General features: G+C 39.4%; 1 protein-coding gene across 2 annotated transcripts in view; it reads left to right on the plus strand.

Annotated features, from left to right (window-relative positions):
- Positions 1-24,073, plus strand: part of LOC136884985 (NCK-interacting protein with SH3 domain) — a 47,605-nt gene that overhangs the window by 375 nt on the left and 23,157 nt on the right. For both annotated transcript variants that reach the window (XM_067157355.2, XM_067157356.2), the window contains exons 2-6: positions 8-192; positions 8,242-8,487; positions 10,730-10,951; positions 15,299-15,601; positions 19,438-19,640. In XM_067157355.2, the coding sequence (XP_067013456.2) occupies positions 8-192; positions 8,242-8,487; positions 10,730-10,951; positions 15,299-15,601; positions 19,438-19,640 (1,159 nt within the window). The remainder of the gene's footprint in view (positions 1-7; positions 193-8,241; positions 8,488-10,729; positions 10,952-15,298; positions 15,602-19,437; positions 19,641-24,073) is intronic.

The raw sequence follows: 24,073 nt of genomic DNA on the forward strand, positions 1-24,073 counted from the left end.
TTTATAGATACTGGAGAGATGCTGAAAGCTATGTATGACTTCAAAGCAACATTCGCAAAAACTCTAAGTTTTAAGGAGAATGACCTGTTCATTCTTCACCATGCTAATACCAAACAACGAAATTGGTGGCAGGTTATAAATTCAAAAGGCCAAGTTGGTTATGTTCCGTCAAATTACGTTACTGTTATTCAGGTAAATATGATTATTAGTATTTTAATTGGGGCCGATGACCTCGATATTATGTTTTTTATATCAGTATTTTGGGCTGCGGGTAGTAAAGTTATACCCAGTATTTTAATTATCATGGTAACATGGATATATCTTTAATCCCTTTTTGTAGGCAAGTATTAACATAAACGTTCTTTTTATAGTTGCATTTCTTATCGTGTTTATTGTAAACTATCTATGCACTGTAATTATTTATATGTCAGCACATTGCAACAACCTGTCCAGTCCACCTCAAGAGCAAGACATGAATAATGTTTGGTAGTCTTGGATTGCATGGGTTGAAGGGGTTGTATTTGGTTCTGTGTATAGTTTTGTTGATCATCATCATCATCTCGAATGTGCACTGCTGTGACCAATCTTAAGTACTGAATGTTCATTCGTATTGTGCAATATTGTCCACTGTCATTATAAGAGTAGCCTATGTATATGATGACTTCGGTTTAGATCTTGATGTGAAGCTTCATGTCAAAAAGATATCTATTCATTGGTTCAGACACCCATGTAAATCTCACTCATGCCACTCTGGCCTTAGTTGCGAGTGTTTCTCCCAATTGCTAACTGATATGTTACATGACATGAGGTGTCGCTTCAGGACGTCTTTGTAACACAGCAATCCATTATCACTGCAAATCATACTTCCGAGGTATCGGAAAGATGTCGCCTCTTCATGTGTACACTATTGACAGCATTAATAGAAAAGTTGTCACTTAAAAACTTTTCAGTCTGTCGAACACACACGTTAAATATATGTAATACAATATAACATACCTGTGCTGGTGTAATATCAATGCAAACTTCATTGTTTGCTCACAAAACAAAGCCAGAAACCTCCTCCATTTGAAAATATAGGATAAAGTACTAAATGTTAATTAAATAGGCAACAAGGAGACCCTAGCAGGCAGTAAATTATAAATGTGAAGCTTAGAAAGCTGTCACTGAAGCTAGGCGCAGTCACTGTAATGATCTGTGTAGAACACTGGGCTCAAACGAAGGAGAGAAAACTATCTTCTGGCTGATCAAAGCTAGAACATAGATAGCACAGGATATTGAGCACTATGTGTGCATAAAAGGTGAAGATGGTCCGTTATTACAGGACAAACATGATGTTCTCAAACTTTGGCAACAATACTTTGAAGAGATTTCCAACATTGAGTTCCCACGTCCTCTTATTCCAGAAGGTAATCATACAACAGCAGGTCCTATCTTACACATCACATCAGAAAATTGAATACCCGGAAACCACCACAAGCAACGGCTCCATTCAAGTTGATGGAGAAGCGTTAATGAAGACTGTAAGCTTCAGATATTTAGGATCTCACCTATGGACTGATGGTGGGATACGTGATGAAGTGTGAAGTAGGATAAAGGCAGGTGTACTCTGCGACAGAAGGGTGCCACTACATCTGAAGTCCAAAATATACCGTATGGTAATACATCCTGTTACTTTATACAGTGTTGAATGTCAACCAGCTGACAAAGCTACAGAGCACCAATTACACAACATGGAAATGCGTATGTTCTGTTGGTTGATGGGGATCAGACTCTTGCATCATGTCACAAACCAACACCTTTCACCGGCAAATGGGCATTGCATGCATCGCTGAAAAGGCCATGGGAAAAAAAAAATCTCCAATGGTATTGTCGCATCCTGCGTGCTATGCCTGGAACAGTTACCAATTTCACCCACTCCTTTGAAATTAATGGGCAACGTCCACATAGACATCTGAAGCAGCGCTGATGTGAAGACTCTCAACTTAAGACCAGATGAAGCCGAAGATCATGCAGAATAGCGAGCCAAGATTAAAACAGTGGACCTTGCACCAGAATTTAATGCGTGTTGCATTTTTTATGCCTCTGTGTGTGTGTGTGTGTGACTTATATTAAAAGAGTTCACTAACAACAGTTTTGGCAAATCTATTCATGAGACATTGATAGGTCTCTAAATTCAGCCAACTTTGATTAATTACAAAATTAAATCATTAAATGATCACTCCAATAATTGCAGACGAAGGCTTACCCTAAGCCTAAATACATTCTGTACTTAGCAGGTTGCTAAGCGACTAACACTTTCATTAATATTCTGATCCTTAGTAATGTCCTTGCATGCAGTCATGTCCGATTGTTACCTGTCAAACCAGAGAGTATACACTTCCTCTGATCACGGAAGAATACAATTGATTCTCTAAAATTTCCCAGCTTCCAAATGTATTCAGTAGATGGCAGAGCATTCTTAATAACTTACATGCTGCTAAGAGGAAAAAGTCTATGTACAAACAGACCCCATCATGACATAGGCCTGAGACATTATCTGGGAACACATATCGAAGGATAACCTAGCTACACAAGAAAGAGTGAAGGCCATGTATTTTTAAAAAGTTCTCTGCCTGGCAAAAAACGCTCCTTTGAGACTAACCTATGAGCTCACAAGACGACCGTTCTGTATAGAAGAACTGCGATAAACGTACCATTACCTTCTACAACACAGTACCAAGCTTTACATCAAGAACTGCAGGATAAAAAAATATATGGATATATTTTTACCAAACAAATGGCATATTGACATCAGATTGGATGAATTCTGACTATGAATTGTGACATACCATAAAGTGTTTCTTTTTAAATGTTCATAAAACCATTGGAAAGTGCAGGCAAAATAATATGACTACAGCAGGCATATCAAGACTTGTTATCTGACCTATTTGTGATGAATGCTGCGGAGCAGTACAGGTCCTCTAGTTATGCTTATTTTTCATGTCTGAATTACACAACATCCATCCAAAGTGTAGCTATGTTGACTGTTTTTTTTTTTTTTTTTTTGTTAGTTGTTTTACGTCGCACTGACACAGATAGGTCGTACGGCGACGATGGGACAGGAAAGGGCTAGGAGTGGGAAGGCCTTGGCCGTGGCCTTAATTAAGGTACAGCCCCAGCATTTGCCTGGAGTGAAAATGGGAAACCACGGAAAACCATCTTCAGGGCTGCCGATAGTGGGATTCGAACCTACTATCTCCCGGATGCAAGCTCACAGCCGTGTGCCTGTACGCGCACGTCCAACTCGCCCGGTTGACTGTTTTTCATTTGGAAGTATAAGATATTCCGTTTTGCTGGGTTGACCTATATTCATACAAATCCATGTTGGGAGTCCAGCATTATTCCACTGGAACAGAGGGTGTTTCCAGGAGCATCCCCCATCACTGTAAATTGGTTTTGCACTTTGAGACCCCCAGGGGGAGATGATTCAGGGTGTTCCACACAAAGTTCCTTTAGTGGAACGACAGGAAACAGGTTCTCAGCTCTCCAATTTTGAAGTCTGCTAGCTCCACCCTTTTCCTTTTAAAGGTTGTTGTTCTTGCCAGAAAGCTATGATGGGATCGAAGCTTAGATCTGGCCTGTTGATGACCATACAGTAGGTAATGGGTAAACACTCTACATTGTTCATTTAGCTCTAAATGTAAACATTGTTAACCATTTGTACTATGCACTCTATGTATTATGTACACAGTGTTATGTCATGTACCCTGCCCACTTTGTAATTTCTAGCTGATGATGACGCCGCTAAGCGTCGAAACCGGTACTAGAAACAATAAATAACATGTTGTAAACATCTTACACGACGAACTTAGTATTGAATAGTTTAAACATTTCCTCAATTCTAATTGTGAATCTCAGTTCAATACAGGAAAATGAAGTTCTTAACTTATAATTTGAATCACACGCCCGTAAGTAACAAAATAACCTCATTTTCTCAAAAAGAAAAATGTTCTCCGCCAATCCGATTGCACCATTGTTCTTAACATGAAGAGCATCCCTGATTTCTTTTGTCAGAATAGTTCTAATACACCCTATATCAGTATGTGTTAAGGATTTTTTGAGGATAAATTCCATTGTCACAGTAGGCTACTAAAAATTATTTTATTCCTTTTCAGAACAGCATCAGAGGGAGATGTTTTGTCTCTTTGTAGGAGACAACTTCAGTCAAAGAGTAAAAGTAAATCAAAGATACATATGAATTTCTATAAAACTCTGCTATTTCTTAAATAACATGTCTAACCTTCTAGAGTTATACACTAAGAAGTTAACTTCTCCGTATAAAACACGGAGCTCTTTTTAGACCAACCTGGCAATTCAACCTTACAATTTTGAGAGAAGTTCCACCTAATTTAAGCCTAACTCCAAACTTAATATTTTGAGAGGATTTCCACACCTAATTTAAGCCTAACTCCAAACTTAATATTTTGAGAGAAGTTCTACCTAATTTAAGCCTAACTCCAAACTTAATATTTTGAGAGAAGTTCCACCTAATTTAAGCCTAACTCCAAACTTAATATTTTGAGAGAAGTTCCACCTAATTTAAGCCTAACTCCAAACTTAATATTTGAGAGAAGTTCCACCTAATTTTAAGCCTAACTCCAAACTTAATATTAGAACGCCAAAAAGTCTGCCCTGTGATGAAGGCGGCAACGCGTCCACCTGTCACCCGGCAGCCCTGAGTTCGATTCCCGGCTGGGTCAGTTTAAAAAAAATTGTAAATGATTCATATCCCTATACTGGGGACTGGATGTTTGTGTCATCCTTAACGTTCCTTTCCTCAAATTCAACACTCTACACTTCCTCCATTCCAATTACACGCAGGTTCATATCACATGGTGCAAGTAGGGGCAAAAGATCTCTGTAGGTCGATGCCCCGAACAATTAGCATTTTTAAAAATAAAATAAATACCCTTGGTACCCAGGACAGAGGTGGGGAATGTTGAAGAGGAATGGAAAAGATTTAAGGAAGCACTGGTTGGATGTGCAGAAAAGGTGTGTGGTAGAACATCAGGAAATGTGAAAGACAAAGAAACACACTGGTGGAATGATAGGGTAAAGATTAAAGTGAAGGAAAAGAAAATGGCATGGAAAGCATGGAAAACATCTAAGACTGAAGAAAGTAGAAGAAAATATGTGGAGGCAAAGAATTTGGCCAAGAAAGTCGTGGAGGAAGAAAAGAGGAAAAGCTGGGCCTTATTTACACAGACATTGAGAGATGATACGCAGGGCAGCAAGAAATTACTGTATGGTATCTTAAGAAACAAAAAGAGAGATCAAGTAAACACCAGATTTGTGAAGGATGAAGGTGGCATAATTTTAACAAAGCCAGAAGAAATAAGAAATAGATGGAGAGAATATTTTCAGAAGCTGCTGAACATAAGAACGGATGACAGTCATTCAATGGACGACCAGGAAAGGCAATTAGTTGACGAAGAAATGGATAAAGAAATTACAATGAATGAAATTGAAATGGCAGTAAGAAAGATGAAGAATGGAAAAACTGCTGGAATAGATGAAATTTCAGTGGAGATGATAAAGGCAGCTGGAGCTGTAGGCCTGCAGTGGACATATCGGGTTCTCAGGAAGGTCTGGGAGAATAAGGAGGTCCCTGAGGATTGGCAAAAAGGAATAATCATCCCAATTTTCAAGAAAGGTGATAAGAAAGTTTTGAAGAACTACAGGGGAATTACTCTAATATCCCATGTTGCTAAGATAATGGAAAGGATACTGGAAAGTAGAATAAGGTTGAGGGTTGAGAAGCAGATACAGGAAAATCAGTTTGGTTTCAGAAGTGGAAGGTCAACAATAGAACCCACTTTCATTATGAAAACTAATGGAAAAGCATTGGGAGTACGGGAATGATATGGTGATGACATTCATTGATATTGAAAAGGCATATGACAGTGTCCCTAGGACGAAAGTTTGGGACAGTCTGGTGCAAAAAGGAATTGGACAGGGATTAATAAAAATAATCATGGCATTGTATAAGGAATGTTGTAGTTGCGTGCAAACACAAGTTGGCAGGACAAGTTGGTTCAAAATAACTAGTGGGCTGAGACAGGGAAGTGTTCTATCACCAATCCTGTTTACATTAGTCATGGATGACATCATGAGAACAGCAAAAGCAGCATATGGAGGAAGAGAAATGAACATCATGTTATTTGCAGATGATATTGTGATTTGGGGAGAAGACGACAGGAAGGTTCAAGAACAGTTGAATGTGGTGAATGGGAAGATTGAAGAATGTGGATTGAAAATAAGTGTAGAAAAGAGTAAAACTCTTGTTATGACTAGAGGGGAGAAAGAAGGGAAAGGTCAGATTAGACTTGCAGACAAGCCCCTGGAAGTAGTGGAAACGTTTAAATACCTGGGGAGTGAATTAATGGAGAATGCTCGACTGGATGCTGAGATTAGTAAAAGGATTCAAGCTGGAAGTTGTTTCTATCATAGTGTAAGAAATATGTTATGGGACAAAGATGTGCCAATGGAAGCAAAGGATACTATGTACAAGATGTATTATGTACCCATAACAACTTACGGAGCAGAAACTTGGACAAGGACAAAGAAGGCGGCCGAAATGAAATTCTTGAGGAGTATGATACAGAAGAGTAGAAGAGACAAAATAAGGAATGAGAAAATCCGGGAAGAAATTGGAGTGGAAAAAATGAATGATAGAATAGAGAAGAGCCGACTAAGATGGTTTGGGCACATAAAGCGAATGAGCGATGAAAGAATGCCAAAAAAGGTGATGGAAATGCAAATCCAAGGAAGGAGAGGCCGTGGACGACCACGATTGAGATGGAAGGATACCATCCAACGCAGCATTATAGAAAGAAACCTGGACTGGGACACAGTGTTGGAGGAGGAGTGGTGGAAAGACCGAAGAAAGTGGAGAGGAACCATATTTGCCCCTACCTGGCTACAGCTGGATAAAGGGAAATGATGATGATGATGAGAACGTCAAGAATAATAACTTGTCAGTTAAGTGTTGGACTATCATCCAGTGATTTTAACTGAGCATTTATAGGGTCTAAAAAGAACTGTCAATATGATCCAGAGACAGTGTAACCAATTTTATACCTTGTAGTTTCATTTTAACTTGATCTCAGAAGATCCAACATTTTGTCCTTTTAATTAAAAAAATGCTTTTTGATTTAATGAAAATACTTATCTAAGGTACAATAATTAACATGGGAGACTTACAAAAAGAAATGCTTATCCATTAATGCAAAAATCAAACGTTGCAATACAGTCATAAAGCCAGAAACCACATATGCTGCAGAAACATTATTCCATCTAAACAAACAATCCAAAACTGACAGATTACAGAAGATTGAAAGACGAATTGAGAGAACTCATATGAGTAAAAACTATCAAAAAGATGGGCGATAGTGAATAGTACCTAAGAACATTGTATATCAGAAATTAGAACCCATTACTGCTACCATTCACAAGAATAGGGTACTTCGGCCACATCCTGAGAATGCCAGATAAGTGACTTCTGAAACAGCTAGTGCAGTACAATCTTGCTTCAGAAAATACTACGGTACAACTGGATGCAGATGGATAAAAGAAATTAGTGAGGATTTGAAAGAAATTGACCTTACACTGGATGACACTATGGATAAGAAAAAAGTAAACACAACACTTAAAATTATGACTTTCCACTTTACTCTCAGAAAGAAGAAAATCCCAACTAGAATATTCTCTACACAAGAAAGGGCAAGAATATCAACACGTATGAAGAAGTAATGGGAGGACCGCTAGGCTTGGACAGTTCCTACCAAGAAATCGACAAACCAAAGGGTTGATTAAAGTGATCCATGATTTCAAAAGAAGAAGAAATAGAAGAAAGTAGGTCTATTGAAGTGTATATCTTTGACTGTGGCATTTGTCTTGAGATTTTAGTATATAATTCAAGAAATTTAGACATGTTATTTAAGAAATAGTAGAGTATTTTAGAAATTCATGTGTATCTGTACTGTATTTTTGCTCTCTGGCTGAAGATGCCTCCTACAAAGAGATGAAACATGTATCTTTTATGGTGTTCTGAAAAGGCATAAAATAATTTGAAGTACTGTACTGGTGAAGTTTATCATAAAAAAATCCTTAACACTTGTTCAAGGTTGACAATACGGGGTTAATAATGAAATTAATTTTTTGTAATTATATCTGTATGTTAATGTATCTTGTTAATTGCAGGTTAGCCCCCAGTTTTTAGTGGAGTTCCTTGAGCGATGCTTGGAATCTCTGCGAGAGGAAAGTGCAAGAAGTGGGGACTGTCTCCCACCCGACAGACAAGAATTACTTCTCCGACTCTTAGAACGAAGGCGACAGGCGGATGTGACCTTCTCTTCTCTGTCCAAGGGACATGGTCCTTGTTTGCCGCCTGATCTTCTAGAAAAAGTGTCTGGAGTGGATGATAGTTCAGTTCGAGAGCCTGCCGTGGTAATTATTGACATTTCTTTCATTACATTTGTCTAATTTATTTATTTATCATATCAAAAGTACTAGTATATACATATAAATACAAACTGTACAACCAAAAGACAAATATATAACAATAACAATCATAACATAAAAGGAAAAAACCAAAAGATGTCCCTATATGGTAGATTTGGACTATATAAGTGACTTCCTTTTGAGCACAGTGCTTGGAAAAGTAGCTGCTGCGTCGGCAGAAGAACAAACTTATATTGTTGCTGACCAATAGTTAGTCACTTTCAGGGACTCAGTTGTTGCTTGCATGAGGTCTTCACAGTACATGAAGTTGTACACAGTTTGCATTGGAGAAGATGAGGCGTTGTCTGTGGAGAACCACAATCACGTAATGGTGAGTCTGTGTGAAAACTCCACTTCAACAGATCAGATTTTCATCTTGTAACACCTGAGCGCAATCTATTCAGAGATTTCCTTGTTAGCCATCCTTCTGTATGACCAGGAGGGAGTTCTTCGATTGGACTCAGTCATTCTTCTGAGCGTTTGAACCTCCCTCGCCATTTACAAATTCAGGCTTGGTGTGCAGTCCCTACGAGAGCTTCCGTTGTTCTGAGGAAACTTTTCCTTGAAGTCAAATGTGTACAGGCTGGCTAATGATCATACAGAGGGTGAGATTCAGATGTATAAACTTTTTTCTTCTCGCTCACTGCTGCTATCTCCCGATGAATGTCTGGAGGTGCAATCCCAGCAAGGCAGTACAATTTTTCCAAAGGCGTAGGCCATAGGCTTCTAGTGATGATTCGACAAGTCTTGTTAAGAGCGACGTCCACCTGTTTGGTATGGCATGATCTATACCACACTGGTCACGCATATTCGGCAGCAGAATAACACAATGCGAATGAATTTGTCCTCAGGGCGCTTGGCTGTGCACCCCATGTGGTACTTGTCAGTTTCCGCACCACATTGTTCCGATCTGACACTTTCTGCTTGATACTGAAGCGGGGCTTCTTAAAGGTGAGAGCACAATCTAATGTCATACTTTGGGGTTGCACAGCAATCAAGATAGACTCCTTCCCAGGAGATATGGAATGGCCTAATGAAACATATTCTATTAGTAAATAATAATGGCATATTGTCTCCGGAGACGCCTGGTGGCAGGTCTTTCGAGTAGACACCATATAGGTGTCTGATGTGCTCGTACCAAAGATGAATTCTAATGCTGTAGATGACTCGGGATCCTAACCCCCCTTTATCATCATCGTCCATTTTCCTTGTCCAGCTTCTGCCGGGTTGTGATGTTTATGGCACTTTTCCATCTTTCTCTATCCAACCACCATTGCTCCTCCTTAACTGTGTTCCAATCCAGGGTTTCTTCCAATTATACTATTCTTGATCGTTTTCAACCACTTTAGACTGAGTCTCCATCATCTGTCTTGGCATCCTTCCCTCTTCTATCCTATTAACATGTCCAAACCATCTGAGTTCATCTCTCTCCATTGTGTCGTAAAACCTTTCCAGTCCAGTTTTCTTCCTGATGTCTTCATTTCTTACTATGTCCTTTCTTGTCTTTCTTAATGTAATTCTTAAAAATTTCATTTCATTGGGATGGATTTAATTCCTCTGTCTTGAAATCAGTGTCCAGGTCTCCGCTGCATGTGTCAGGCAGTAATACATCACCTCTTTACACTTCATTGGTACTTCCTTCCTCCACACCAGGTTTCTAACACTCTGGTCGAATAGATTTCCCTGTTGAATCCTTTTACTGATCTCCACGTTTGAAAATTATGACTTCCATCTTAAGGAATACAAAAAAGAAAAAAGAAAAAGAAGATTTGAGGACAGATGTCGCATTTTGGACTTTCAGAAATATGGTCACCCTTGTCTCGCTTCTCATTTCGATTGTACTAGCACTTGGCTGGGCTTAGTAGCTCAGACAGTAGAATGCTGGCCTTCTGAGCACAACTTGACAGTTTTGATCCTGGCTCAGTCTGGTGGTATTTGAAAGTTCTCAAATGTGTCATCCTTGTGTCAGTAGTTTTACTAGCATGTAAAAGAACTCCTGCAAAACAAAATTCCGGCACTTCGGCGTCTCTGAAAACTGCAAAAAGTAAATACAGCTGTGGGACTTAAATAATGTTATTATTACTAGCATTTGAGCAAAGCATCACCCTCCCCAATAGAACCCTTGTTAGTTCTGGCAATTATTTGATACTCTTTTGGTCTTGATATTCTTTTCTTTTGTTTCTATTAGTGTAGACGGAGTATTCCAACCGAGTCACCCAAGGCATCACCTAAGCATAGTAGGCAAGCAGCGAAGCAGGAACCTCCACATTGCATAGACGGGCCTGAACAAACCCCGAAGAAGACTCCGAAGAAGCACGCTGCTAAGAGCGTTCCAGCTCCGACGCCTCCGCAAGCAACAACACTCAACATTGATGATCTCTCCCAAGCTGCATATCGACTGGTGGACCAGGTATTTCATTCTCCACAGATCAAGTAAGCCTAAGCTTGGTCGCTTTCTCTTCTCTCTGACCCAAATTATTTTTATTTCATTTATCAGTATGTTAAGTTCTTTAAATACATATATATATACAGCACTGGCAGGAGGACTCGTGGTGCTCCTCTGAAGCGATATAAAGACCAACTTAAGCAGACCATGAAAAGAGTAGATATAAACCCAAATACTTGGCATACTCTCACATTGGATCGCCCCCTGCTGATGTGCTACCATCTCAGCTGCAAATGCACAGTTTGAGCAGGAACGTGGAAGACAGGAAGAGGAAACTCGCCAGAGAAAGAAGCTACGTCATACACTACCACGTCCCCCTATCTTTCATTGGATGCAACGTGTGTGGCTGCATGTTTTATGCAAGAATAGGTCTGATAAGCAATCAGCTCCACCTTCATCGTGTGGGCTAATGATTACGGAACTGCAGGCGAGAAGCGAAAACTCAGATACGAGTAACGGTCGCCGCCACCGATATATATACATACAGCTGAGACTGGTTTATAAGTAAATCAGTTCTGTTTAATTCTGTTTTATACAGGGTGAGTTAGAAATAGGCTATATATTTCGTGAATTGCTTATGTTTAAATTTTAACTGTTACAGATAAAAGAATGACACCATTAGAAAGTCAAGGCCTGAAACTATCAACACACAGCAATGCAACAAAAAACATCCACAAGGCCGAGTCACTTGATTGCCTCAAACTGTCCGTTGTTAATATCTCAGTCAGCAGCGCTATGGAAAATCGCTCGTTGCTTTCCGATACATGAACAATGGTGTAGCATGAATTTCTTCCTCAATTACTGTTTTCAGCATGTCAATGTCTCATGGTTTTCGAGTGTAAACTTTCTCCTTCAAATGCCCCCACAACCGATAATCACAGGCTTTGAGATTTGGAGAGCGATCTGGTCATTCTGTCGGGCCTCTCCTTCCCACCCACCTGTTTCGCAATTCGCGATTCAAAATTTCCGTCACCATAATAACGTAGTGAGGAGATGTCCCATCTTGCTAGAATACACAGTGTTATTGGTGAACACTTTGCATCACTGCCTCCACAGCTTCATTGAGGATTTCACAATACTGTTCACCGTTAACTGTCTATCCCAAAATTTGCATGCTTAGCAATCCTTCCCATCCAGTTATTGCCCAACTGTCACGGATCAGTATTTCATATTCTTCTCTTCAATAATTTTAGGATTTTTTCTCAAACAATACTGCCAATTTCCATTCACCTGGAACACAGCTTCATTTGAAAAATGCAATTTTTTGTACCAAGATTAATCAATTTCACATTCTCTTAACACAAATTCACACAGTTCGAACTGCCTGCCAGGGTCATCTTCACTCAGTTCATGAACATGATCTGGCTTGAAAGTTCTGTACCTCTCATGTTTCAAAACACGAGAGTCACTGGACTGACTGATGTCAAATTCACGTGCACCTTGGCATGTTGATTTCTGGGGGCTATTCCTGAATGCTTCCACAATCCTTTCTGTTGTTGCTGCATCAGTGCTGCAGTGAGTTCTTCCAGGTTTTCCCTTCTGAATGTTTCCGATTGTCAGCAGCTATTGTATCCACTGTCCCACACTCGATGATAGTAATGTTATGTTAAAATCACGTTTTGCACATTTCACAGCCTCCCGAACTTGCTGAAAAGCACCCGCTCATGCAGCTACGGTAACTTGCTGCTGCATATTCAGTGCCATTTTGGTTAACAGTGTAACCAATTTTGTTGTTGCATTGTTGTGTGTTGATAGTAAGGAGCCTTGACTCTCCAACAGCGCCGTTCTTCCATCTGTAAGAGTTATAATTAAGCATAAGCAATCAATGAAACATATAGTCGTATTTCTGACTCACCATGTATATAAATTTCTGTAGGACCTGGTAAAATATAACTTGCACTCATATGCAGGAGTTTGCTCGAAGCAGCTGAAACTAATTTTTGTGATTTTGCAGCCAAATTACAAAAAAATTGACATGTAAACAATTTAACACAGGCTATTGAAATAAAATAAATCACACTAATACAGGAAACTATGAGCATTTAAAGAATGAATGTACCTTTTATATATATTGTTATTGGTAAAGCCAGAAAAATTATAAAATAATTAAACTTTCAAAATAATTTTTGAAAAATAAATAATGGTTTTCAACAACAGACATTATTGCGTCTTTCATGTTTTCTCTTAAATCTGAAAGAAAGAACGTTAATTCTGAATAATTTGATATCGGTATGATGTGTGTGTTGCAATTCACTCATGAAGTATGACACAAAGTTATTCACTGAAAACGAAATGGTCATTGATGTCAGGTTCTTCGTGGTCCGATGTACGATGAGCAGCTTTGACTGTGCGAAATTCTTCAGGAGTAAAATCATCATTTTTGACAAAAAAAGTAACTCTTTCTGTTTAAATCATATGTCATATGAAAATTCAAGGATATCGGAATCATTCAGCCTTGAACAGGGCCCAGCCATTACGAGAAAAAGATGACGCAAGCATGTGCAACAATGGAGTAATGAAAAGATGTATAATTGTGGTTCGGGAAGTACAGCAAACACACAATATACCAAGGAAACAAAATAAATTCTAAACGGAACTGATATCAAGATCAAATTGTTGTATTCATAAGCCAACCAAAAACAGATCCACACAATATCACCTTCGAACAACCACAACATAAACATTCACAGTCAAGAGATTTCATTTGCCGTAGGGCTGGTGGATATATCTATTGAGTAAAATGCAAATTTATTGCTTTAAATTACTGTCAAAATACATCGGCGCGCTGAGTGCAAGAGGGTTAATTAACCTCATTTGTATGTAACCCATTTAAATGTAATTCGGTGTTACACATATTAATTGTCGTTACGCGCAGTTTATTTGTACATAACAAAGTTAAAATAATGGCAGCAACGTATGCATTTTCCAAGCTCGAAACACAGGCAAGTCAGAAATGTAATACATTAAATTGGGCTTTGTTGGCGGCAGGACTTTAGCTGCAGATGTCGGAGGGATGCAGTGCGCTAGTGTAATGAAGGTTGTGGGAAATGATTGTGCGGCTTTCAACTAAAAGAGAAAGATTATGAAACCAAGTCTTTCATCATGCGTTTGCACTGCCTGAGGCTCAAGTAGCCTCCACTAGATGCACTAGTCATGCAGCAGGGAAGTTGGCGGCACAAGGCGATAATTCAAATGAAAGCAGTGATTACTGTAGGTTTACTGTGTGGTAGGCCTACTGCTCAACTGAAAGAGACAAATGACTGGCCATTAAGTTCTTTTGTATCAATATTGCATACTGTGATAATACGGTACCCTTATCCCTTTTCTCTGCGGGGTCGAGTATGAAGCGGGACGAATCTTCGTAGCGAGTTTTTACGACCGTATACCCTTCCAGACGTCAACCTAATTCAGACAATTAATGAGATGAAACGAGTGACACAATATAAGTAACCAAAACTGACTATATTTACTTTACGTGTGCCTAAAATTCATGTTCACCATTTATTGTCTTTGTACATTTACAAGTACTGCCTTCCAATGAAAATAGCCAGTATAACTCAAATACATTCGTAAGTTTGTTAAAGAATAGTGCAGAATGTTTACATGTATAATTTATAGCTCTTTATAGCCTAGAGGTCATATATTCTCTTCAGAAAATTTGAGGTTATTACATATTGGACCCCCCCTGACTTTTTTGGCTGCAAAAGTGGGGGGAAAAAAGGGGTCTAATATGCGATTAAATATGGTATGTTCTTTCATCCCGGTGGTAAAGCTGCACATGCATAGGGAATGTGGTACACACCTGCACTGGAGAGTCCCAAGGCTCCTTAATTGACCATAACTGCTGGGATAATTTACTAAGGAGAACTTGATGTTGTGATGCTGAAATTCTATCTGTAACTGCTGGGCTGTAAGGAAGGAATACTTTTCCCTCATATGTCTCTTGTTGTTTTTCCAAGATTATGGAGGTTGTAATGCCAAGATGAGATTCTCCACTTCACTCTGGTACAGATCTGGTTGATACAATCTTTTGGCTCGCTCCAGTAGCATCCTCATCATTGCCCATTTTTGTTTTGATTGAGATTGAAGTCCTTGTTTAGATAGCGGTCAGTAGGTGTACGCTTTCTCTACATGGCTTGGCCATATGGCAGCCTTCTCTCTTTGCGAGCACGTCCAAAAATGGGAGTTCTCCCATTATTATTATTATTATTATTATTATTATTATTATTATTATTATTATTATTATTATTATTTCTTCTATCGTGTACTTTGCTATTTCCTATTTTACAGAAACAATGTTACACATTTCAGGTGAGAAGACATACCCAGCTGAGCCACGAGATGTCTAGAGTCGCTGTGACTGTTGTCATATCCAGTCTCCGAGAGATGCTTCCTCCTGCACTGACATCACATTTAAATACCATCATCACCCACGTTCAGGGCCCTCTCATAGCTCCACAGCCCATCATCGAAGAGACACACGATGCTCGTAGACTGCAAGTTATCTTCAACGAATTGACATCCTGTAAGGACGACTCACAGCAGAGGAGCTGGATGCTGTACGAAGATGAACCGACTATAATAGAGTACATAAAAGAATTAACGTCTATATTGGTGAGTAAGTAAGAGCAAAATTGTTAGTAAAACAAAGGCTAAAGGTTTCCACGTGTTCAAATAGTATTGAATAGGTGGAAAAACCTTTAGCTTTTGTTTTACACTGTATTGCTCTTCAGTATGGATCAGTATGAAATTTATTACCTATGAACAAAATTTGTTGTTTGTCTGAGGTTTGTTCTGCTATAACTCAGAAGCAGTTGTAGATATTTCAATGAAATTTATTGTACATTTAGATGCATTCTTAATTTAAATACTAGGTATAGCACGACAAGTTGAAGTAAGACCCTGGAATGTGAGCGGTGTAAGCGCTAGTTTTGTCAGTAGGAATGACAGAGGGAGGATGGTGGGTAGGCCTGGTTTAGACCTGGCTCACGCTCGGTGTTGCCAAGCCGTGCGCAGTGATAGACAAAGCACGGAACTAGAGCACTTCAATGCTGACTTAACGGAAACGTCTCCCTTGAGAGCTAGGCGAGCACTTGAGGAGACACACCCTTGTACACACTATTGGTTGTGCATGACTAGGGACAGAAGGGTAGGAGGGAGTTATTCCAAGTTCGCATTCCTTGCGGGGTCTCAGTTGGAGTTGCCGAGCTCTAACTAGATGAGGCGCATTCAGTAAAAGAAAACGCAGATTGAGTCAGCAAGAAACTCTTAATTTTTTCTTTCAAGTTTGGGTATTCCCAAATGATTGCTGGTGAGTAAAAGCAGTAAGGAAATGATATATTGATCTGAACTAGATCTACGAAAAATGAGCAGAAATATACTATCCGTGAAACTTGTGACACTTCGGCTGCCAAGTGCTGAATCGTTAGACCTCGGTTATCTCCAAGATATGGATTGGCAACCTACGATACCAAAAATAAATTGATTATATGTCACTGTAAGAGGTCTGGTGGTGTAATAGCAAAATTTTGAGTATTATTTTTATTTATACAGCAAAGCAAACTGAACTATTGCAACCTATTGCAGTGGCTGCGGAAAAACCAAGTACATCGCATTCCGATTCAGGAACAGATGTCACGGTCTATGCACAGTAAGGGCAGAAAAATAATAGCTAAAGTAGCAGATTCCTGGGATAGAGGAAAATAAAATAAACAATTGCTCTTCTCTGCCAGTAAGAAGGAGCCGTGCATATACAAAAGAATATGTTTCCACAATTACAAGGATTAATTTTCTGCCTTTCGTTCTTGCGAATCTCCATGCACCCATGGTAGAAAAAAGAGGCAGACCAGGCTATTTTATATAGATTGGTATAATTGTGGATACTGAATAATACAAATAACAATGAGACATATAGGTTTGTGTGACATGGTTGTGGGCTTTTGATAATAAAGGTCTAGAAAATTCGTATCGATCATACCATCAATTCAATTAGATTTCAGTTGCATTCACTTGGTAGTTTTATTGGAACTGTTGAAGCTCCCTCCTTGCACCTCACCCCCATAAAACGAAGTGTCACTAAATGTTTTGTGGATAGTATGTCTGTCACCAACAGATAGCTCACAATAGGCATTATATGGTTTCCGTCTGTACCTTTTACAGAACAGTAAAGTGTAGCTGCATTTGTTCTCCATGTGTGGGATGAAAAAAACCCTTCTTAATTGTTAGAAATATGAGAGTCAGGTTGAAATCAACTCTTCCAGTGTGGGTGTGGCTGCTTGTTTACAAACATAGAACTCAATACACACAGCTGACCGCAAGTCACAAACAGAGCCATATTATGAAACCAGTTTGTAATGAAATGTATGGCTTTTAGTGCCGGGATATCCCAGGATGGGTTCGGCTCGCCAGGTGCAGGTCTTTCTATTTGACTCCCGTAGGCGACCTGCGTGTCGTGATGAAATGAAATGATGATGAAGACAACACATACACCCAGCCCCCGTGTCATTGGAATTAACCAATTAAGGTTAAAATCCCCGACCCGGCCGAGAATCGAACCCGGAACCCTCTGAACCGAAGGCCAGTATGCTGACCGTTCAGCCAACGAGTTGGACACCAGTTTTTAATGAGATTTCAATACACACATGGTTTTATTATTAAGGAGATTATATAGAGCACACAAGATACTTTACTAACAGGAAGAGACAGTTTTAAATAATTTTATAGTAAAATTAGACAATAGTTTTTTATTTACTTCTAACAGCTGAAGTTTTTAAATTGTAGTCCTGTAATGGGAATGAGATGAATTTTTACTGTAAGAAGAATTAATTATAGGAAGAGTATTTTATTTGTAAGGGTTTCTACAAGGGCCATCCAGAAATTATGTTTCCCTATTTTAAAATAATAAAGAGAACAGTTACATGAAAAACTTTATTGGCACCTGAAACAGCAATGTTGGAGCTATTTTTCCATTTAATTGCTACCAGAATTGAGACATTTGTCATATCGTGGGATCAACTTTTGTATGCTGGTGTCGTAGAATCCTGTCGCCTGGAACTGGAACCAGCATGTGAAAATGCTGTCAGGAGGACAGAAATTTCTTGAGGTGCAAGAAAAAATGAGAATCACTGGGAGCAAGATCAGGACTGTACAGTGGATGATCAAACACCTCCCAGATGAACTTCTACAGAACAGTCGCTGAGCGTCGAGCATTGCCATGGATCATCACAACACCTTTACTGAGCAGTCCATGCGTCTTGTTTTGAATGGCCTATCACAGTTTCCATAGAAACTTTATCACAGACCGAACCTCGCAGGCGACGGGAGAAAGAATACGAGCTGCCATTTCGAGTCACTGCTGTTGCACTACTGACACCAGGCCGGTATATGAATGCTACGTCATAGATCTGTCGTGCATGCTCATATTTTCTGGCTAAGTACGTTTACAAGAAAAGAAATAAGGAAACTTAATTTTTGGATAGCCTGCACATATTATGTTGTAGCATATGGTTTTGATCAAGTCCTCAAAATTTTTAGGAGATGTTTTTCACTGATGAAGAGAATGTATTGTGTTCTCAAAACATGTATGATTGGATTACATCTATCAAGCAGTTTTTTGTATAGTGTTGACACGGGGGACGCGTATCGACTCCTGCTTTTCAGGGTAGTTGGATTGTTAGGTAAAAATCAATATGGACCAAAAAATTGTCTAATTAATAAATAACGAAGATTCAGTGTGATGATGATGTTTGTTGTTTAAAGGGGCTTAACAGTGTGCGTGATCTTCATACCCAACCCCATAGAGAAACGGGACAATGGTTAGACATACAATCATATTTTAGTGTGTAAAAGATCAGAATGGTCATATACATGCAGCTGGAAATAAATCAGAAATCCAATATATCTCAATTATCAGTTTCAAAAATATATAGAGAAGTTCAGAGGCTATTTCAAATTTTTTATTTTTTTTGTGTATAAAAATGTTGATTTATTTTTATTTATTTTCAGTATGAAAATGTATTATACGTCCTTTTAATGTCATTTCTTCTTAGTTGTTGTTCAGATTATCTTATACTAATTGATTAATTTAAGTTTCAATGACAAGTTACAACCAAAGGAACCTCCAGTGTTACTTGTGATTAACTTTATAATTTTCAAATAAATTTAGATTCTCTTCCGACGTGGACAGTATTAGGTTTACAAGGCCTTTCATTTTTCATGTCCTAGAACCGTTCCCTTTCTTTTGTTGATACCCTCATTTTTCGAAGGATTTTAATTTGGCTAAGTTTTCCTCTTATTTGTGTTAAGAGGGAACGGTCATCTAGTTGTACCACCACTACCACAAAGTGATTGATGTGTGGGAGAATGCAATATGCACTGCTCTGTGTATTGTTTTTTTTAGAAATGTTCCAGAGTCATTGTTTAATGCTCTTAACACCTCTTGTGTGTTGAAGAGCAACGCAGATTCGATCATCTCTCGGCACGTGATGGCCAAGGACCAGTACAACGGTGTATCGGCCATGGTGCAGTACTACCAGATGGAGGTGCGGTGGTCTATCCGTCAGCTACTACTGCAAGCGTTCGGCATCATGTGCAGCTTAGACGCAGCGGCTGTCACGCTCATGCTCAACTCGGTGCTGCCCATGGAACTAGCTAGGTCAGTCAAAATCACATTTGTTTGTTCCTGTCTTTTATTCCAATTACTTTCTCTACTTGCATACCTGTCAACTCTCCCGATTTAGGCGGGAGACTCCCTATTTTATGCCATTACTCTCGCCCTCCCCCTTAACATATTAATTCTCTTGATTTATCAAAAATCCTGCATATAATGTCAGACTAGAAGGGTGATAGTGTGTAAAAGATCAGAATGGACATATACATGCAGCAGGAAATAAATCAGAAATCCAATAAATTTTAATTATCCTTCGAACAGATCCATTAAAAATTGATTTTTGTTTTTACCGTGCTCGATAGCTGCAGTCGCTTAAGTGCGGCCAGTATCCAGTATTCGGGAGATAGTAGGTTCGAACCTCACTGTCGGCAGCCCTGAAAATGGTTTTCCGTGGTTTCCCATTTTCACCCCAGGCAAATGCTGGGGCTGTACCTTAATTAAGGCCACGGCCACTTCCTTCCCACTCCTAGCCCTTTCCTGTCCCATCGTCGCCGTAAGACCTGTCTGTGTCGGTGCGACGTAAAACAACTAGGAAAAAAAAAGGAAAGAAATTGATTTTACGTGTTTTGAAGTATGTTTTGATATCGCGGTTGTGCATTGTATCAATAATTTATTGATCATTTTCCATAAATATCTTCTGCGCGTGTTTAGTTGGCATCGAACATCTTTGGAATGTTTGATGGCGTGTGTTGGAAGTTTTGCATAAAAGCCTGTGTGCGAGAGGTAGTTGTAGGCTGTGGAATATTGTATCATCTGAAATTATATGATATGTGCAGAATTTACATGCTGTTGGCACTGACAGGCCAGTAGGCTATTTTGATTTTCGGCCCAAGTTATTTTGTCGGGGCCTCGGTAATATGGTGGAGAAGTGTTACATGACGTTTAAAAGTGTGTACAAAGATAACTTTCCGTATATAACTGAGTCAATAAACATTTGCATTTTGTAGTATTTGTAAGTGTGATTTCAGTATCTCGCATGGGGGAAAGGGAGACATTTCAAAACCCATGCTTACAAAGGAGTTAAAAACAAGAAACTTTGTTTCAAATGTAAGCATGATGGCACTGACAGTATAACACACGTAGAAGTATTACTCACTTCGTCTATTATTGAACATTTTGTTCTTTGAGTCATCGGTCCATAGACCAGTTTGATGCAGCCCTCCATACGATCCTATCATGTGCTAACCTTTTCATTTCTATGTAACTGCTGCATCCTGCATCTGCTCAAATAAGCATGTCATATTCATACCTTGGTCTACCCTACTGTTCTTACCATCTACACTTCCTTCAAAAACCAACTGCACAAGTCCTGGGTGTCTTAAAATGTGGCCTATCATTCTATCTCTTCTTCCCATCAAATTTAACAAAATTGATCTCCTCTCACCAATTCAGTTGAGTATCTCTTCATTCGTAATTCGATCTGTCCATCTCACCTTCAGCATTCTTCTCTAACACCACAGTTTGAAAGCTTCTATTCTATTTGCCAACGGCCGTAGCCGTGTTGAAACACCGGATCCCGTGAGATCTCCGAAGTTAAGCAACATTGGGCGTGGTCAGGAGTTGGATGGGTTGCCACGCGTTGTTGGTGGGGGGTAAGGGAATGGGGGAGCGGAAAGGAACTGGCCACCCTACCGCATGTAAACTCCGGCTCAGGAACATCTCTGCGGAGGTTTGAACCTGCCTTCGGGCAGAATAACCCTTACCTTACCTATTCTATTTCTTTCTGAGCTAGTTATCGTCCATGTTTCACTTCCATACTATGCCACGTTGCAAACAAAAGTCTTCAAAAACATCTTTCTAATTCCTATATCACTGTTTGAAGTGAGCAAATTTCTTTTATTAAGAAAGACCTACTTTGCTTGTGCTAGTCCACATTTTATGTCCTCCTTACTTCTGCCATCGTTAGTTATTTTACTACCCAAGAAACAATATTCATCCACTTCCTTTGAGACTTCATCTTGTACGCCTTACTCAAGACTTCGTCCATACCATTCAGCAACTTCTTGAGATCTTCTGCAGTCTCAGATAAAATAACAGTATCATTGGCAAATCTTAAGGTTTTGATTTCCTCTCCCTGGATTGTGATTCCCCTTCCAAATTCGTGTTCGATTTCCTTTACTGCCTGTTCCATGTAAACATTGGAAAGGAGGGGGGACAGATGGCAACCTTGCCTCACTCCTTTCTGGATTGCTACTTCTTTTTCAAAACCCTCGATTCTTATCACTGCAGACTGATTTTTATACATATTGTAGATAATTCTTCGTTCTCGGTATCTGATCCCAATCACCTTCAGAATTTTAAATAGCTTAGTCCAATCAACATTATTGAATGCCTTTTCTAGGTCTACGAAGGCCATGTACGTGGGCTTGTCCTTCTTAATTTGATCCTCTAAGATCAGACGTAAAGTCAGGATTGCTTCACGTGTTCCTACATTTCTTCTGAAGACAAATTGATCTTCTCCCAACTCAGCTTCAACTTGTCTTTCCATTCTTCTGTAAATAATATGTGTTAACATTTTGCAGGCACTAGATACCAAACTAATGGTGCGGTAGTTCTCACACTTGTCAGCACCGGCTTTCTTGGGAATAGGTATAATAACATTCTGCCGAAAATTGGATGGCACTTCTCCTGTCTCATACATCTTACACACTAGATGGAATAAGCTTGCCGTGCTGTTTTCTCCTAAGGCAGTCAGTAATTCAGAGGGAATGTCATCAATTCCAGGTGCCTTGTTTCTATTTAGGTCCCTTACAACTCTGTCAAACTCTGACCTCAAAATTGGATCTCCCATTTCATCAGCATCAACAGCTTCTTCTTGTTCCAGAACCAAATTATCTACATCTTCACTTTGATACGACTGTTGGATATGTTCCTGCCATCTTTCTGACCTGTCTTCATTCCCTAGAAGTGGTTTTCCATCTGAGCTTTTAATATTCGTATACCTAGTTTTCCTTTCTCCAAAGGTTTCCTTGATTTTCCTGTATGCAGCATCTACCTTTCCTAGGACCATACAACCTTCAACATCCTTACACTTTACCTTCAGTCATTCTTTCTTAGCTGTTCTGCACTTTCTATCCACTTCATTCTTTAATCGCCTCTATTCGTTTTTGCCCTCTTCATTTTTTGCATTCTCTTATTTTGTCGTTTATAAGTCAGGTCTACTATGTCCTGAGTTATCCATTGATTGTTAGGTGATCTTTCCCTTCTTCCTATCATTTCTTCAGCACCCCTAGAGACCTCATTCTTCATGACTGTCCATTCTTCCTGACTGTCCATTCTTCCTCTATTGTGTTTCCTTTAACTTTTTGATTTAGTCCCTGTGCAACATGTTCTTGAAACAGTCCCTCACACTCTTTTTTTTCAACTTGTCTAGATCCCACCTCCTTGCATTCCTTCTACTTCAGGTGGCATTTCATGACCAACAAGTTGTGATCAGAGTCCATATTTGCTCCTGGGAATCTTTTGCAGTCCAACACCTGGTTTCTGAATCTTTGCCTAATCATAATGAAGTCTATTTGATACTTTCCAGTGTCTCCAGGTCTCGTCCACGTATACAGCCATCTTTTGTGATGTTTGAACCAAGCATTAGCAAGGACTAAATTATATTCGGTGCAGAATTCAACCAGCCGACTTTCTCTTCCATTCCTGTGTTCCAATCCAAATTCTCCTACTGTATTACCTTCTTTTCCTTGGACTACCACTGCATTCCAGTCTCCCATCACAATTAGAATCTCATCCCCTTTCACATATTGTACTAAATCTTCTATCTCTTCATCATCTCCAGAACTGGTAGGCATGTAGACCTGCACTATTGTGGTGGGCATTGGTTTGGTGTCTGTCTTGACAACAATAATCCTTTCACTATGCTGGTCATAGTAGCTTGTACGCTGCCCTATTTTCTAATTCATTATTAAACCAACTCCTGCGTTTCCCTTGTTTGATTTTGTGTTTACAATTCTGTAGTCGCCTGACCAAAAATCCTGCTCTTTCTGTCAACGTACTTCACTTATACCAACTGCATCTAGGAAAATATTCCTGCTATCTATAAATCTGTTACTTTTACTCAGTGTCAGGTACAACTAGCTACTGCTACATGCACATCTCGCTTGCCGGCTTCGGCTAGCGATGTTGAAGGTCAAGGAACAAGTTTATTGCGCCGTAGTATGACCATCACTGGATCTTGGTGAAATAGTAACGAGAGAATGACATTCTATTAGCCTCTACAAAAATGTTTCTCAAATCCGCAGAATGGCTTTTAACCCCTCAGCGCCGACCTCTATACGTGGTATAGACCCCCTTTTCTTCCGTAGCCACCAACCTCTATACGTGGTATAGACCCATACATGGCTTCGCATTTACGGCTATAGCATGAAGAGTTTTTGTGTTATGGATATGCAAATTGTTTTGTTTCCAAGAAG

Source organism: Anabrus simplex, chromosome 13, assembly GCF_040414725.1.
Source record: "Anabrus simplex isolate iqAnaSimp1 chromosome 13, ASM4041472v1, whole genome shotgun sequence".
NCBI lineage: Eukaryota > Metazoa > Arthropoda > Insecta > Orthoptera > Tettigoniidae > Anabrus > Anabrus simplex.